Consider the following 17,514-nt stretch of genomic DNA (forward strand, 5'->3'; position numbering starts at 1 on the left):
ATTGAGACGGGGCAATCGATTTCCTGCGCGTTTAAATGATTCCGCCTGACGTTGAGACGTTCTAACGAGCACAAATAACGAGCACACTTTTCTCAGTCTGCTGTTTTTGTGTTCCGTCTCTATTATTATTTGTGTTGATTTTGTTTGAAGCTGGTCACAGATTTCTTTTAACGATTTCAATCCATCGGCGCCTTCAGGCTGTCATGGAAACCCGCTGCCTTTTTTTTCTTTCTTTTTTTTTCATGTCTCTGTCATTATGAGCACAGTGCTGCAGATCCTTCCTTCTCCCGCTCATTAAAAAAAAGAAACACCTCTGGTCATAGAGCAAACGATGCCATTTTACATGGCCCAGCTAACAAGCGCGCGACTTTTGCTAATACCCGTCTGTGCGCTCAGCACTTTTCCTCCCCTGAAAATGTTCTTGCCGACGGAAGCTAAGGCCTTTGTGTGTGTGTGTGTGCGCGTTTTTTTGTATAAGGCTGTGAAATAAGTGCTCCCGAACCTCGTCATTTTTCAGAAAGCGTCAGCTATTATGTGCATAGTGCATAGAATGCAACAAAATGCCAAGATTTTTTTCACTCATGAAACATAAGACCTCCATGTCTCATTATTCTGCTACATTTTCATGAAGATTGACGAGGATGCCAAAAGTATTTTATATTGATCTTGTCCAAACCACCTTTGCTGTATTTGCAAAACACCCGATGATGGGCTAAAAGCCTTTTTTTTTTTTCTTTTTTTTTTCTAAAAGCCTTCTTGGAGGAGACGATTAGACCTTCCTTTGCCGCTTGTTAGAATGCCATATTACCTGTTGTGCTATTGGATTTTCAACCGGCACATGAGCCGCTATGAACAACACGCCACTTCTGCATCCACAGCGACACGGGCCGCGCCGCGAATTGGCCGCCCGCAGGTCCGGTAATGATGTGAACGGGGCAAGGACAATAAAGCAGCCAATTGGCCGTGAAAAGTTGCTCCTAAAGGGACAACATTTGGCATGGCACTGGCAACTGTGTGTCTTTTTATGAGCGTGGATAGTTTACCCCGCAAAGAAGATTCACTGATTTCATAACGAAATAAATAAATGGGACCAAAAAAACGAATAAATAAAATGCTTAGTACCTATCATAAGTTAGAACTATAATATATTATTTTAGTATGTATATTCTAGAAAAATATAATATACAGTAAAAAAATACCCCGCCTACTGCCCGAAGCCAGCTGGGATAGGCTCCAGCAACCCCCGCGACCCTTGTGAGGACAAGCGGTACAGAAAATGGATGGATGGATGGACAGTAAAAAAAAAAATGAGACCAAGAAAACACAATCTTATAGTTTCTGCAAATAAATGCTCTAAATAGTCATTCCAAACGGCACCAAAAGTGGATCGACAGGTAAAATTGTGTATCTTCTGCCATCTAGTGGACGAGCATTTCATTGTTCTGCCTTTCACGAGCACACTTAGCTAACATAAGCTACGTTTACATGCAGTCACTATTCGGGTTAAGGTCAGAATTCCGGTTTCTGAAACAACCGAGGTAAAACGTTTACATGCGTGGCGGAAAGAGTGACTCCCGTTTACGTGCTCGATTGGAATAACCCCATTCGGACCATGACGCGTAATTACGTAAATAATTTACGCTTTTAACTTCCTATACGGTTAATAAAAGACATTATATTTATGCCACTCACCACGCTAAATAAAGTATTCGGGTTTCCTCCTCGCTCCGGAAGTGTGGTTCGTTGCTGCGAGCGTCATGTTTGTTGACAACGGCTTGAGTATTTCCGGTGGGTTGCACGCCAGAAGCACGGACGCATATACTTGTATTTACTGTCGTGACTACATAGACCAAGATTGCTTGCGAATCAAATAAGCAAAGAAGAAGAAGACGAAGAAGAAAATAGCGAGCAGGCGCACAGCGAAAAACATTGCCTCGCTGGATCGAGGTATTCCGAAATGCGTTTATATGAGCAAGAATTCCGGTTATGAAAGGAGTAACCCAGGGCTCTTATTCGGGTTTTTCATATTCGGATTATTGCGCCTGCTTACATGGCCTTACAAAACCCGAATATTGGCAATATTCGGGTTTTAAAAGGGTTATTGCCTGCATGTAAACGTAGTCGACAGAGTTGAACAAATCCAATCCAATCCACTTTATTTCTATAGCACATTTTATAAACAAACGTTTCCAAAGTGCTGCACATTAAGATCCGCACACTATCATATACATAAAATCTAGGAAAACCAACTAGAAAAATAAAAACAGTCAATAAAATAGGTAAAAAAAAGAATACATTAAAAATAATTTTAAAAATTAAAAAAAATAAAACATAAAAAGGACCACACAATTCACGCTGACTAAAAGCCAAGGAATGAAAGTGTCTTTTACTTCATGTGTAGTAAATTAAAAAAATTCAGACCAATTAAGTGAAATTGCAAACCTAATGATCAAGGCCCAGGATTGTGCCACTGCACACGGGTTGGGAATCGCCGACCCTTTTGTTGTTGAAGATTACAACAGAAATGCTGATTTTAAACATACCTACCTATGCATACTTGGATAGTCAAAATAAATAATCTGTGTAGAAAAGTGTAGTGATCGCCTTTATTATTATTATTTTTTTCCCCAAAGCTGTATGGTGAACCCCTTCATACTCGCAATTCGGCATTTGGAAATTTGCAGATTTGTTTATGGAACCTATCCCAAAAAAGAAGCAGCATTTTTTTAATTAAAATTAAAAATTATTTTCCTTTTTAGTTGGCCTCCAAATACACGTTATACACACTCAAAAGTGAAAATATTTGCCGTCACAGTTTGCCTGTATTCCCTACCATTTATTATTGTGTGAATGTCCAAAGGTTAATTTACTGACATACCATTTGTGTAAAGTGCTTATATTTGATGTATGCTAGCTAATTCTATTGATGAGCATCATGCTAAGATGGTTTGTTTGCGTTGAGGACTAATTCAACAACGGAATGCAGTCTTTTTAAATAACATGGGTTCATAATTGTGCATCATGGTGTTGATACTTTATGATCCTACCTTTTAAAATACTTTGCTGCCCTCTTGTGGCATCTCTATGCAATTACAACACCCTTGAGGGGTGCGTCAATTATCATTATTATTACCATCGGGGTACGTTGCTGTCTTTGTTTCTAGGTACTGGCTGACCAACAAGGTCCACATCAAGCGTCCGACCACGGGGCTCCTCATGTACACGATGGCGACCCGCTTCTGCGAGGAGATCCATCTCTACGGCTTCTGGCCCTTCCCTCACGACGCGGCGGGCAAAGCGGTCAAGTACCACTACTACGACACTCTCAAATACGAGTACACCTCCGGCTCCGGCCCGCACACCATGCCTCTGGAATTTAGGACTCTGAGCGCTTTGCACCAGCAGGGGGCGCTGCGGCTGCACACCGGCAGCTGTGAAGCGGAGACGGGACCGCCGAAGGAGATCCAAAGCGATTAGGTGAGTGGATTATCACCGTGGGAACACTTTGGTCTTTCGCATCAAGACTTGGACTTTTGTGTACAATGTAAATGTCGTGCGAAACGATTTGCAGCTCAAGCTTTTTGACGTTAAATTTACAAAGCAACAAAAAAAAAAAAAAATCCCAAGAGGCAATGATTCCCAAACTTAAAAAAATAAATAATCACCATCATGAGAAAAATACAATAGAATAAAAGGTCATCAAAAATGAATTCTTAAAAACTAAAATATAAGCCACAGTAATATAATGCGCAGTTTGAGCATTGATGTTAATGTGCTTGCGTTGATAAAAATAAACAAGGAACAAAATATGTAATCCTAGTCACTGATATATTTTTTTTTCTTTTTTTTTTTTTAAATATCCGTAATGGTAATCTCTCCAAAACAGATTGCCACTTTAACAAAGTTATGGCTGACCTAAACGTCAACTATTGCCTTACCCGGGCAGCCAAATGAAGAAAGGGCAGAATGTCGTATTTTATTGAGCCTCCCTGAGAAACCAAGTCGAAGTGTCGCAGCTGCTCACACAGCCCTCGTTTGCACAAACGTTGCCAAAAGTCAACTCAGTCAAACGATTGTCAAGAACACCCACCAGCTCTTCCTCTTCACTGGAATGGTTCAAATACATTTTTTTTTAATGAATGCACAAGGTTTCTATTCTTAGAATTGAGTCCCTCAATGTGCTTTAAATCGACGGGCAAGTTTTCTTAATTAACTTGAGATGATGACTCAGTCACTTAAGTGTTCTTTCTGTATGTGACTTTATGTGGGGAATTTCTGCTGTTGTGCCTAAAACCAATGTACAGCATTTAACCATGTCACGATGGGCTATAATACGAACCAAGGAGTATTATGGCCACGCTGAAAAGAAAACAATGGTATTATGAAAGGTCAAAAATATTTGTAAAGTCAAAATGTTGTAAGGAAAAAAAAAAGTGAATTTCTTAGAATAAAGTCTTAATATATATATTTATGATGTCCTACGGCAAAGTTGTAATATGAAAAAAAGCAGTAATTTATTTTTTCTTTTTTTTAGTACAGTATACATAATGTAGTTCTAGGGAATAAGAACAAAGTTAAATTACGTGGCTTCAACAAAGTCATAATATAAAGGAAATCAAATATGACATTTCCTAATTTAACAGAGCTTTAGTGACACCAAAAAAAGACCATAGTAATATGAGAATAAAGGTATAATGTTACAACCGTAAAGCCGTAATATTAGATGTCACGTCCGGATATGATCATATTTATCACTTTGACTTTATTCTCAAAACTTTGTTTGTAATCTTTTCAGTGTGGTCCCTACTATGTCTTCGTAACTACAATACATGTTTAGAAATTAGAGAGGGATTCCTTGTAAAGTGCTCGACATTGAGTGGACTGAAACTTGACAACTTAAAACATAACAGAAAATAAAATAAACATGCATATAGTACAATATTCATTTGAATTTTCTCTTAGATGGATTAGAATCCTGATGTACAGTTTTCTATTAATTTAGGGCTAGCGTCAAAGTTTCTGCACTTTTTTTGCTTATAGATTTTTTTTTTTTTTTTTTTGCAAACATGTCAGGGATCGGGGAACCTTTATTCTACCCCCATCAAATGATCCTGCAGGCCGTTAAGGTTCCCCGTCCCCTCATGTGGATGCAACTGTACTGTATTCACTCTCCAGTAATGAAGTGCTTTTCCAGCCAAGCCACGTGAGCGACGTGTACGTCCAAATAATTGTCGCCGCAGGATGCACACCTCGCTTGTGTGGACAATTCAGTTAAGAATATAGACGTGAAAGTTGCGCGGCAGACGTCAGCAGCAGGCAACGAATTGTCCCGAACTCGTGGGGAAAAAAAAAGACGGATTCCAGATTCCAGGAAGTTCTTTTGTGAGCCTTGCAGTCATGCTGCTTTTTTTGCTTTCCAATTCACATTTTGTGTCTTCATTCCAGAAAACAATATTAACTCTTGCATGCTTTCCCCCGAAATGTCATCTTTAACCAAAAGGATTGTATTTCAATTTTCTGTCTCTTTGACTCAAGGGACATTTAAGTGTTCATTTATGACAACATGAATGTATTTTTGTCATGCAAAAAAAAAAAAAAAAAAAAAAAAGTCTTACAGTGACAAGAACTTCAAAAGGTGGTTTTATTTCACAGATGGAAACAAAGGAGGCCACTGTGATGACAATTTCAACATCTCTGTTGGAAACTAAGCTGGGATGCGTTTTAGGAAGGCTAACAAAATTAGCTACACTCCGCAAATAGCTCACACAATTACGTATAATGAGTTGTTTTACAATTAGATCTATGGGTAGCAGATGTTTCTGTTAAAATAAAATCCCAGAATAGTTTCATTGGTTGAACAGGGTTTTTTTTTTTTTTTTTTTTTTCCTCCCCACAGTTTTAAAGCGACAGGGTAACACAATACTGGAATGAATCGAGGTTGTGGATGGAAACATCATCCACAACAAACAATATAAAATGTGATTTATAAACTTTGTCTGCACATTCAACCCTGCTTTGAAAAACAGACAACAATTGTCTACTGAAGTGTGATGCTGCATTTTGAATTGAATAAAGTTCGATACTATTGCTGTTCAAAAAAAAAAAAACAGCTGATATAGAACACAGACTTTTTTGCATCAATGTGAATAATAGCTTGAATGACAACATAAGGTCAGTTGATTAAAATATTCTTTCCACATTCTGACACAGTGGTTGATTATTTTGAATCTTTGTACTTTTAATACAGCATTGAAGAAAGAAGCTGTGTTTCACATTGTTTAGGGTTTTTTATCCATTTAAATCATTTTTACAAATATTTTGGGGGACACATTCACTTAAGTGATGCAAAGGGCATTATCATATTTCTAAGCATTATCGTATTTACGTTAACTCGTTTTGTACACCGATTAAGAAAACATATATTTTCCCTAAGTCACATTTCATTTTTTTTACAAAAATTTGAAAACAACAAATTCGACAAACAATATTTGAAGTTGCCTTAATTCTTCAACCTTTGCAAATTACTATAACCTGGATGACTGAGAATCTACATACACAGATAAAGGGGGGGGGGGGCTGACTATTTATCACAAGCACATATATATATATATTTTTTTTTAATTGATATTGTGACAATGCTGTCAATATTATATATTGAACCCTGTCTTCTAAAGTAAAAAGGTTCCCCAATCGACAGTATCTTCTATGGGGGAGTACATGAAAAGAGATGTTAGTTTGCGGAATTGCTCCACAGTATGTAACACACACACACAGGAGGAAAATCCCATTAAAAAAAAATTAAGATTCTTGAAATGTGAATAATTTGGCCAGAATACAATACAGTTCCTACCTTTCAATTCATACACCGAACACTACACTTTGCCACCTTTGAAAATAATTGAATGACATTTTTAATGTTTGACGCTCAGTCTTGATTTGGTCATAGCCTGGTTAAATATAACCACACAAAAAAAAAAGAACACATTTTGAAAACTCAGATATAATAATGTTATTATTTCTGATATGTAAGCTACAGTCAAGATTAGTTCACACATATAATAAAAAATATAAAGGCTTACCTTTTAATAACAGTAAGCCATATGTGCACTAAAGACTGGTTAGTACTGTCCACATATTTGGTATGGAAGTCAAAAGTGCATGTGCACATTTGTCGATAGTGTTTTTTTGCACCTACACGGCTTCGAGTGGCTTCGAGATCATAGATATGATTTAAGTCTGTATCAGTGTTGGGTGCGCATGAAAAATGCAGATCAAAAACAACATGTTCTTTCCATGTTAAGTGTAGTGAGACGATTGAACAAGTCACCAGTAAGAGCCCGTTGGGAGACAAAACACCAGACGTCACGTGGGTCGATCCAAAAAGAGACAAGTTGGTCAAATTATGGGTCCGTGATGAATTCACCTGCAAGAAAGAAGAAAGAAGGTAGAAAGAAGGTATGTCACTCGGGGTGTTACTGCTCGTCTGTGAGTTGGACAGGAGCGGCAGGTAAACAGGATGCCGCATCTTCCCTTGAGGAAGTGCTGCTGTAAAAGGAACAATAGAAAGGACGGAAGGGTGAAACCTTATGTCAATATCGCATCTCAACTGCTTCTCGACAATCCACAGTTTGTCAGCGTGGACCTCAAATCTGGACTTTTTCGGTCAATGAAAGACATTTTTTTCGTAGCGCAAAAAAGCAAATGAGGTCACACTCTCTTGACAGTTCAAATAAAATTACTCGGTGCCTCACTTGAACAAATTAAGAAAAACTCCACTTACGACAAAATGCCGCCTCATAAGTGAAAACCCTCGTAGGGATGAATAACGTTAACAAATTTGGTAAAGGGTAGCAAAACTAAAAACTCATTTATTAATCAACACATTATTCTATTTATTACACGTTGTACCAAAAATTGTACTAGATCTAAAAAAAAAAGGTTTATAAAATAAAGTCTTATTCAATGTTGTCAAATTTACGAGCTAAACTTTAAAGAGCAAACCTGTAATTGACGTCAAAAAGAGTGGAGTCGTCCTCGTCATCGTTTTCGTCGTTGAGCGGGGCCATCTCGACTCGCTCTGCGGGTGTTGTGATGATGTCATACTTCCGAGTTTTCCTGATTCTCCTCCCAGATCTGTCATTAAAAAAAAATAATAATAAGTTAACAGGAATATGTTAAAAGACTGAATGATTTTGCAGCTTGCAAACTTATGATGACTTTTTTTTGATCCTTTATTAAATGTGTACGTTTGCTCACATAGAATCAAACTAAGATGGTCATCACCGAAGCTTTGATGGTAAGAACTTCGGGACATAAAAGTAAGGACATTTTAAGACTACAAGAAAATTCAAAGGTGACCTTTCTTCACGTTTACCGATGCATTTGTATTTGTGTTCGTCAGTCTGTTATTCAGGTTTCTATCTTTGAAATGTTAAAGTCGAGGAAAAGCTAAGATAAGCTCTTGAATCTTCAATTCGAACCCTCAGGCAGTGGAACGGGGTCACTTCTTTGTACTTACAAAAAAGTACCGTTGTCTGCTTCACTAATGCGTTTATGTGCTTATTTTTCATGGTGTCTGATGACACCAGTCTGCAAATAAAGGGAGGCGCCCGTCTAAAGACGACTTTTTGCATATGAATGCTTGCTTTCTCATATTTTGCAGACAAATGAGACAAAACACAATAAGGACAATAAATCAGTATCATCATCATCATCATCACATGACAGAATATTATGTGATAACAAAACACAATACAAAGTGTTTGTCCATTCAAGGCAGCCGTGCTCATGACCTGTCCACCTTGCTGATCAAATTAAAGCACGTTAACAGTTTCGAAGAATTCAGGTTATACTGGCACCGCTTGTCGGAAGACGGTTCAACAGACGCTGACCTCGCCTCCAAAATTGCCAACCATCAGTAAACACCGTCACATGCGCCAAATTGAGCCAAATAAGGCTTCACACAAACAAACTGACGAACAAATGATGATGCTCAGTTGATCACATTCTCATACAAAAAATAAAAATAAATCTTGAATTGCTCATTAATTATAACGATTGTCCAAAATTACTTGCACTTTTTTAGGAGGGAACACTTATTATTTGCATTCATTAAATAGATCGTATTTGTCCAGCACCGGGAGCAGACCTATAATTAGGCCCAAAACAAACAAACAATTCATCACTAGTTTTATTTGTTCATAGAATTATTATTGTTTTAGTCTTAAATCACACCCTTAAAAACACTTCAAAATGCTTAATCCGCCATAATCCTTTCCCCTTTCAAGCAATGGACTATTCCATCATTTTACTGTGCTTGATTTGTAGCATTGGGGTGGTTCTGAGGAAAATGAAGCAGAATTATATAATATTAAATTTGCTGTTTAATAGCTAATTACTCCCCAATATACTCTATGGCAGGGATATTGAACCCTGGTCCTCGAGAGCCACCGTCCTGCCTGGTTTCCATGTCTCTCTCCTCTAACACAGCTGACTCAAGTCATCAGCTAATCAGCAAGCTCTGTAGAAGCCTGATAAGGACAGCGGCTCTCGAGGACCAGGATTCCCGACCACTGCTCTATGGGGGGTCCCTTACCTGACCACTTTGAAGAGCAGGCAGACGATGAGCGCCCCTGTCAACACGCAGGTGAAAATGACGATGACTTTGAGCGTGGGCAGATGCGTCATGAGGGAGGAAGTTGGGGATCCGACGGCTGCGTGGGTGACGTTGCCGCCGCCGCCGTCGTCGCCGTCGTCACCTCGAAGGCTGGCGGATGCCGAGGCGGCCGAGGTTGCGTTCGACGGCGTGGCAGGAGATGGAGACAGACTCCGGGGCTCGCCGTCGACGCTCCACAACGCCGCCACGATAAACGTTAGAGCTAAATAGAATGTCGCCATTGAACCGACACGGAATCCAGCTGGTGACAGTTCTCCTCAAAAAACGTTACACGCGCGACGACAGCTGTCACATTCTAGACGAGAGGTTAGGCTGACTTTTTGCTATTTTACACGATAAACAAACCGAGGGACACAAATTAACATATTGACTGTAGTTTAAATTTAGAATTAATTTAAAATTATTGGTCTTAACTTGCATTTGGTTGTAAAAAAAGAAGTTGCCTTGAGGCGAGTTGGAGGCAATACCTTTGTGCTTGTTGCTTTGGGATTATCCACCTTTTCCGGACCGGAAGCGCTCAAAAGACCGGCCCCCTTGTTCCTGATGTGTGACGTAGGCATTCCGGTGATACCTTCAAGAGGACTCGGAATTTCTATCATCTACAACTGACGTCACTGGTCTAACGACAAGATTATGGCTCTTTTTAATGAAATGTTGTCATTTGTATAGCGCAACCAAGGCACATATTTTACATTTTAGAATCCCATGGCACACCACCAAAGATATTGTCACAGAAAGGTTAATTATGTACTTTCTGTCATCTTGTCGGTGGCATTTAGATAGATGACCAAACTTTTTTTTTTGTGGAAAGTTTTTTTTTTTAACCAAAATACCAGCCCCCTTTTCAATCATTGTTGATTTGTTTTCATATACATATCAATAATATTTCACACTGTCAAGTTATGTTAAGTACGCATATTTGGTTGTAATGCTTAAAAATTCCAAGGAAAGCTTTTGACAACAGTTTAATTATTATTCATGCGTAATCCAGCACCTGTAAAATGTAGACAATGCACATCTTGTTCAGTTAAAGGACAGCCCACCAGATGGCAGCACAAAACAATACAAACCCCCAATGCAATTTGATCAGTTCTTTCCATTGAAGGGTAGTGTGTCTGGTTACATATTCTATCGCAGTATTTTAAAAAAGGATATTTTGTCAAAGGGATACATTGCTGCTTAATGTTCATGTTATCTGGGTTGTTGTTGTTTTATTTTAATTTTATTTTAAAGATTCTCTTTGTAGGTCATTTGCTGTAATATGATGCAAAGTTTGCTTAAGGAGGAGCTCTGGATAGGACAGTCTTACCTTTGTGCACACAGCTACACTATCAAGGTTCAACATTAAAATAGTTTTTTAAGAGTGTATAAATGAATTAAAGAAAATGTCATGTAACCATACAATCATCGTTCCAAAATTTCAGGATATTTTAATATTAATTTATTCTGTTAGGCGAGTTGAAAAGAGCTGACTTTAAAGTGACTGTTTTACAAATAAACATTTGTCATGCCAGTAAGGTGTTAAAGCTGCATTGTAACATGGTCGGGAGGCTTTTACAAACATTAAACCAATTAATGTAATCCTGTTTGTGCTGTTTTTGCAAGGTCCGCCTTCACGCAACACTATCTGTAATTGTGTACAAATCACATGGTGTCTTTGCTATAGGATTTGTACGACAATGCTTGTAATTCCATGGACCAATATAGTCTACAGTGAATACAAAGTCTATACACCTGTGTTCTTTTGTTATCTGAAATTGAGACCAAGATATATAATTTCAAAACTGTTTCCATTGTGATCTATAACCTGTACAACTTACAAAAAATGAAATATTTCTGAAAGGCGAATTAAAAATTTAAACGTCTGCACACCCTCGTATAACTGGGCATGGCTGTTTTCAGGACACAGCTTCCCACATGTGTTTAATATATTACATTATATATATTATATATATATATATATATATATGTATATGTAACCAAGGTTGGCGCAGTTTGGCGCACGCAACATTGCGCATCATCAACAGAACATACAGTGAAGCACAGTGGTGGCTTTGAGGCTTTATTTCTTCAGCTAAAACTGGGAGGGACGTATGAACCATTCCAAACACAAGTCATTGTTAGCACAAAACATAAATAAATAAATAAATATATCAGGCTTTCAGTAGAAAGAACAAAACAAAAATACTACGGTAAAACCTAATATAACACTTTACCTTAATTTTTGGTTAATCAGAGGTACTTTAAATGGTAGCAAGTGTGTGCAGAAACCAAAAGGTGATTGGTTAATTAATTCTGAACACAGCCAGATCTCAAGTTATAAAAGGGTGTGCCCACTTCTGCAACCACATAATCTCAGTCACTTAGGTTTATTTCCAAAATGAATTGCACAGGTAGTACCTCACATTAAAGATGGAAAAAGTTTTGAAATGATTTAGTCTTATCTAGTCACAAAACCCTGGCATTTGAACAGGGGTGTGTTGACTTCTTATATCCACAGTATGTCTACTTTTTGAGTACATACCTGAAATGTATGGTAGATAAGCTCCTATTTCCCCCTTCAAACCTGTTTTACTGGCCCCCCATGTTCACTCATCTTACAACGGCTGCATTTGTACAGCCTGAACAGGCCGGTGCTGTTGCCAGGCGGATGATCTTTTTAAAGAACTCTTCCTCATGCAGTGGGCATGCGCTGCGGCGTCGAGCATCTCATTGGCTACCAATGTGGGTGGAGTGCATACCACAAGCTCCAGAGAGCAGCCAACAAACACTGCATTGACTGAACAGCCACTTAGCAAGGTTTGGATTTCACTGTTAAATTTACCGTTCAGAATTAGTCTCAAATTGTGATGAGCCTGATGTATAAAAGGACTCTGTTGAGATTTTGACATTATTTTCCTACCGAGTCGGTCTGTCATGAAGCAACATTTGCCAGTTACCAAAAATAAAATTTCCAGTTTAAATAATAAGCGAGACCCAACAGGCCCTCAGCCGCCAACCCATACATTTATAATTTTCTAAACTCACAGGCTTAGATGCAGTTGGTAGCAATCCACTCATTCCTTGACAATCATGGTATGTTTTTGTGGTTCAATAACAAATAATACAGTACAGTATATTGTTTGCGACGCTATAAAAGTGCTGCAGTTTTTTCCGATGCAGCACGTTGTTAGACACGTCAGTCAAGCTTGGCCGCATTGCTCAGCACGTAGCGGTCAATTCAATGCCCTGAGAAAATGGGGTATCTCATAAGTCTGTGTCACTTTACGTTACCTTGTGACTCAATGACTGTTGAAGATTATATGACAACCCAACGTATGTTTCCTGAAAGCTATTGTAGATGAAAAAAAAACAACCCACACACATCTAAAAAATTTATGTTTTATGACATGTTTTCACAAATGTTCAAAATTGGTTATATGGCATATGTTGAAATTGTACCTAATTTCTTGCTTCTTTTATCCGAAATCTGTGTTGAACACGTATCAACAACTCATTGTTATCAAACTTTGTGACCTAACAAGACCACACGCAACAGAAAACTTGATATTGCACGTTTCAAGCAAAACCAGTTTTATCTTGCTACCCTTGCCAGTTCCCAAAATATGAGTTTTTGTAAAGTGACATAGATTTGGGAAAAAACCCTGTATCACCTGGATGAATGAGAATATTCATATATTTATTAAGGTGAAAATGACAAAGTGGATTGTTTACCATAGAGATAACAGACTGTAGCTCAAAAGTAGACTTATTTCTGGCAAAAAAAAGTGCTTGTTATTTATAAAAAAAAAATACTTTAAAAAGTGCTAAAATTCAAGGAGTTGGGAATTTTCAAATTCAACCTGCAAAAAAATAAATAATAATGGCTGTCATTTTCTGTTAAATATTTATTTTAAATCATCTCAAACATTGAGGCGCTAATGGTAAACCATCAAAGCTACCTGTTAGCTTAGTCTATTGAAAAATATGTAAAGACAACGTGTGTAAGTGGTTCTGTAGCGTCAAGAAAAAACGACGACGACGACGTTAGCAGCATTAGCTGGCGGCCATTGCTATCGCCACAAACGAGACAGCAAGAGAGGAAGTGGTGCTTCGCTTACGTCGCGAGGCAAAAAAGTGGGCAGAGCCGGCGAAGGATATGAGCTGGTCGGGAGGCGGAGAGGAAGGACACACGCAACAGAGGAGCGAAGCGAGCAACAACGAGGAGCGCACGCCCGAGCCATGCCGCCCCAACCGCCACCAAAACGACCAAAATGGCCAGAAAACACCACGCCGACCAGGGCAGACGACGGCGGATAGTCGCAGCCGACGACGTTGGTAAGAAAACGATCCAAGAATTACACGTTAAAAGGCGGGAAAGCGCGTCGACTGGGTGTACGAGGCAATATGGTGGAAAAGGACAACTGTTCGACGCAGTGTTGTAAAAAAAAATGGCTATGGCGTGCTGGCTGAAATAAAGACAACGACTTAGACGACGAAATTCGTTAGATATTGAGTAGTTGTGAGTGGAAAACAACATATTTGCTTGCCCTACATTGTATTTACAACGATGATATTTGAATAATCTTTTTTTCGATGTTTCTTGATGTCTTCACACGTACGCATTTAAAATTTGCTTTGTCCTTGAAAGGACAAACGCCCTTATGTGGGTTTTTGTCGAATAAAAGCAAATTGTTGAGCAAATGTTTAGTCATTACACCGTGTACAGGTGCTTTGTGATAAATCCTTTATAGGTTTGTGTGTTTTGATGATTTCCCTTTTATAATCATTTTTAAGGGTTTTCGTCGAATTGTGAATTTTATTATATGGTAAAAAGAAAGAAAGACGTTTTGCCACCACATGATCAAATACAGTCGACAAAGGTGCATTGTAAAAACGTTTTTGAGTCTTACACAGTTTAATTTGTTTTAAATATTTTTTTTAATTTGCAAAAAAGTAGTACAACTATTTAAATACATATTGACAACAAATGATTAACTGAATACTCCCAAAATGCATTGCACATGGTATGTTGATCAATTGAAACCCCTACATATTAAAATACTTAGTATATCTGGAAATACAAAATAGGGTGTTGGCTTTTAACCCTTTAAGGGACTACAGGGGGATTTAATGTCAATTTTGCCATACATATTGCATCTCTTTGTCACATTAAATCGACAAGGAACATTAAGGCATTATTTTACACACATGAACACACATTTATGTTCAGTTAACTCTAAATATTGATCCAAAGTTGGGAAAAATAAATAAATATATATATTTAAAAAAATCTTGAAACCACAATCCCATAGACAAGACTGTTGGTTAGTGGCACTTGTGGACAATTGCAACTTGATGAAATACTTAATCTTATGTGCATCTCAAACATATCGTTGAATGTAAGAATTAGTGTACATTGTGGAAAAATGTCTTCGCTCACCTATTCCCTATAGGATTCTACTGTAGAGAGCAAAAATAATTAGACCCCTAGAGATATTAAGACCATAATTAAAATAATTGTAACTACATTACACAAAATGGTGGGAATATTATTGAAAATGTCTTACAATTAAATACAGTAATAAAAAAAAGATTGTTCTTTAAAAAATGCAACCATTTTGTATTTTAAAGGGATTCCACTTGGCCGATAACACAGCGTGGTATAGAAGGACCGTATCATCCGACCTAAGGAAAATGGTATGTGTTTTTGTTTGTTTGTCTTTTTCCACGTTAAGCATCATATGTGCCAGTTACATGTAGCCACTAGGGTGTGCTATTGGCTTGTCTCATATCTTAACTCGAACTTTTTGTATTTTAAAGGGTTGACGTCGGGCTACGAAGATGTTGCGGATGGACTTGTCCGATTTTCTCCCCCGAATAGAATTGTAAGTGTTTTTTTTTCAAAGACTAAAAAAAATCTTAAAACTCTTTGGCTACGAGGTGTGAATTGTTGACTTTGAACAAGTGAGAAGATAATTTGAAAAGTCTGCTAACATAGAATTGTTTGCTTTTGTACAAATTCGTAACTACAATTTTGCTAAAACTTGTTAGTCATTATGCCTCCTGTGCTACGATTTTTTTTGCATTTTGGAAATACGTAGGCTCTCTTACTGTTTCAATTTATGTAAGTGATTGTTAAATTGATTTTGACTTAATCCATCGCCATTATTTTTTGCTAGCTACCTAAACTCGCTAAACAATTTTTTTGTTTATTTTGAATATGAACAGTGTATCCCATTTTAACAAATCCACTTGACAACTATCTCATAGTAATCATAAAACACATTCATAGCAATGCCAGAAACTAGTAGCAAATTTTTGGTAGTCGTCATATCATCACTTTTAATCAAAGTGAAATTTTCGGGTAAAAGCCTTTTGGCAACCAAATAAAAAATTTGCTCGTGATTACGTTTTGCGTCAACATTGGTGGAATTTTGTAACACTTAAAGAACATGATACGCCTTTTGACTTTGACAGTAACAGTAAAAATGATTAAATCCCACAATGTGAAAATGACAAAAGCAACCGCACATGAACACAACCAACCAACATTACCGATGTGGTTTGTGCCAAGCTGTCATCAAGCCAATGGTACGTACGGGTTTCACTTCTGATTGGGCAATATACTACTATAACTAGAATACCAGCGTTACATGGACCAACCTGCAGATTATTAAACTAAGAAACAGATAGTGGTCACTCTTCTGGAATCACAAATTACCCAATAACCAATCAATTTATCTGGTCGAGCCTTGAACAGTCTCATTCATCCAGGTCATTTCATTCCCATTCAATATCTTGGCTAATCGGAACAGTCAAATTGCGATCAAGTTCCCTGAGAAACTTACCAGGCCCAATGATGGAATGTGTTGTGTTCACTTGGTTAGATAACTTTCCAAAAATTATTGTAATGGCACATCCCAGTGACTTGGCCCATTAATTCGGAAACTAGGAACTGACAGTTTTAGAACCTTCTCTGCAAATATTCAAGATTGTCCGCGATTACATCTTCCAAAAAAAAAGTCTTCATCGGAATGATTAAGGACTCCGGAATCGACTGAAGTCTCTTGAACAACACATCTTAAACAACACATGGTTATTCTTGTACGGTAATAAGACAGCTATTTCCAAACTTTTCGTTGCACCAACCCCCCCCCACACACACACACACACACACATACAAATGTCAAATTTTTAATATATATATATATATAATTAGAGATTTAAAACAAAATAATTTTTCATTCATTCCATAAAACCATAAAATTGTTACCTCACAACCTTGATTGCGGATCTGGAAGCTAAGAGACGATTCACTTGACGGACGGACAAAAGGTGATAGTCAGAATTTTGAATTGGTTCTCAAAAGATGTCCTTGACCTATTTAGGAAATTAAAAAGCTTTATAAAATCAATGCATCCATAATGGGCCACAAACTAAGGTATAAAAAATATGTAGTTAATAAAATGTATTTGATGATATTGATTGCTTAATACCTGATCAGGTTAGGTTCATAATGCATTTTCTTTTGTCAGCAATCAAAATTTTTGAAACATTAACCGCAGTGAACGCCATGACTGATGCATGACAGTCATTTTATATTGGCTTATTCTAATTTGCAGTGATCAAAAACATCAACATGTTTTCTGAAACGTTAAATGTAAAGAACTTTAAAGGCTTGCACGTCTGACACATTAAGAAGTCATTTTATATCAGCTCATTCTAATTTTGGATTGTCACTCATCTTGTCCTCATCTCTTCCACAGAGGAGACGTGGACTGGTAGGAGGATTTTTCAAATTGGGAACAATAGAAGACACCTCTGTAAGTTTTTTTTTTTCTTTTTTTTTTTTCGTC

The 17,514-nt window shown here is 37.7% G+C and overlaps 3 protein-coding genes across 7 annotated transcripts in view; 2 read left to right on the plus strand and 1 right to left on the minus strand.

The window, feature by feature from the left end:
• Window positions 1–6,205, plus strand: part of st8sia2 (ST8 alpha-N-acetyl-neuraminide alpha-2,8-sialyltransferase 2) — a 17,237-nt gene extending 11,032 nt beyond the window's left edge. For all 4 annotated transcript variants that reach the window (XM_086073210.1, XM_086073212.1, XM_086073211.1 and 1 more), the window contains one exon: window positions 3,165–6,205. In XM_086073210.1, the coding sequence (XP_085929336.1) occupies window positions 3,165–3,477 (313 nt within the window). In that variant the 3' untranslated portion in view covers window positions 3,478–6,205. The remainder of the gene's footprint in view (window positions 1–3,164) is intronic.
• Window positions 5,625–12,306, minus strand: fam174b (family with sequence similarity 174 member B). Its single transcript, XM_086073214.1, has 4 exons — window positions 12,201–12,306; window positions 9,596–10,295; window positions 8,002–8,133; window positions 5,625–7,423 (listed from the first exon to the last, which is right to left on the minus strand). Exons 2-4 carry the CDS (start codon window positions 9,895–9,897, stop codon window positions 7,420–7,422), a joined length of 438 nt encoding a protein of 145 aa, XP_085929340.1. The 5' UTR covers window positions 9,898–10,295; window positions 12,201–12,306; the 3' UTR covers window positions 5,625–7,419.
• Window positions 12,307–12,427: 121 nt separating this feature from the next.
• chd2 (chromodomain helicase DNA binding protein 2) overlaps window positions 12,428–17,514 on the plus strand; it is a 36,012-nt gene continuing 30,925 nt past the window's right edge. For both annotated transcript variants that reach the window (XM_086073020.1, XM_086073021.1), the window contains exons 1-4: window positions 12,428–13,993; window positions 15,290–15,355; window positions 15,479–15,543; window positions 17,425–17,481. The gene's annotated coding sequence lies outside the window, so the exon portion shown is untranslated. The remainder of the gene's footprint in view (window positions 13,994–15,289; window positions 15,356–15,478; window positions 15,544–17,424; window positions 17,482–17,514) is intronic.

The sequence above is a fragment of the Leptonotus elevatus genome, chromosome 4, assembly GCF_054856555.1.
Source record: "Leptonotus elevatus isolate MCC_2025b chromosome 4, RoL_Lele_1.0, whole genome shotgun sequence".
NCBI classification, from domain to species: domain Eukaryota; kingdom Metazoa; phylum Chordata; class Actinopteri; order Syngnathiformes; family Syngnathidae; genus Leptonotus; species Leptonotus elevatus.

Coding starts and splice junctions, on each gene's coding strand:
- fam174b (XM_086073214.1), bottom strand. CDS start 9,897: ATGGCGACATTCTATTTAGCTCTAACGTTTATCGTGGCGGCGTTGTGG. Junction 8,134..9,595: donor CTGCTCTTCAAAGTGGTCAG/GTAAGGGACCCC, acceptor TTTTAATGACAG/ATCTGGGAGGAGAATCAGGA.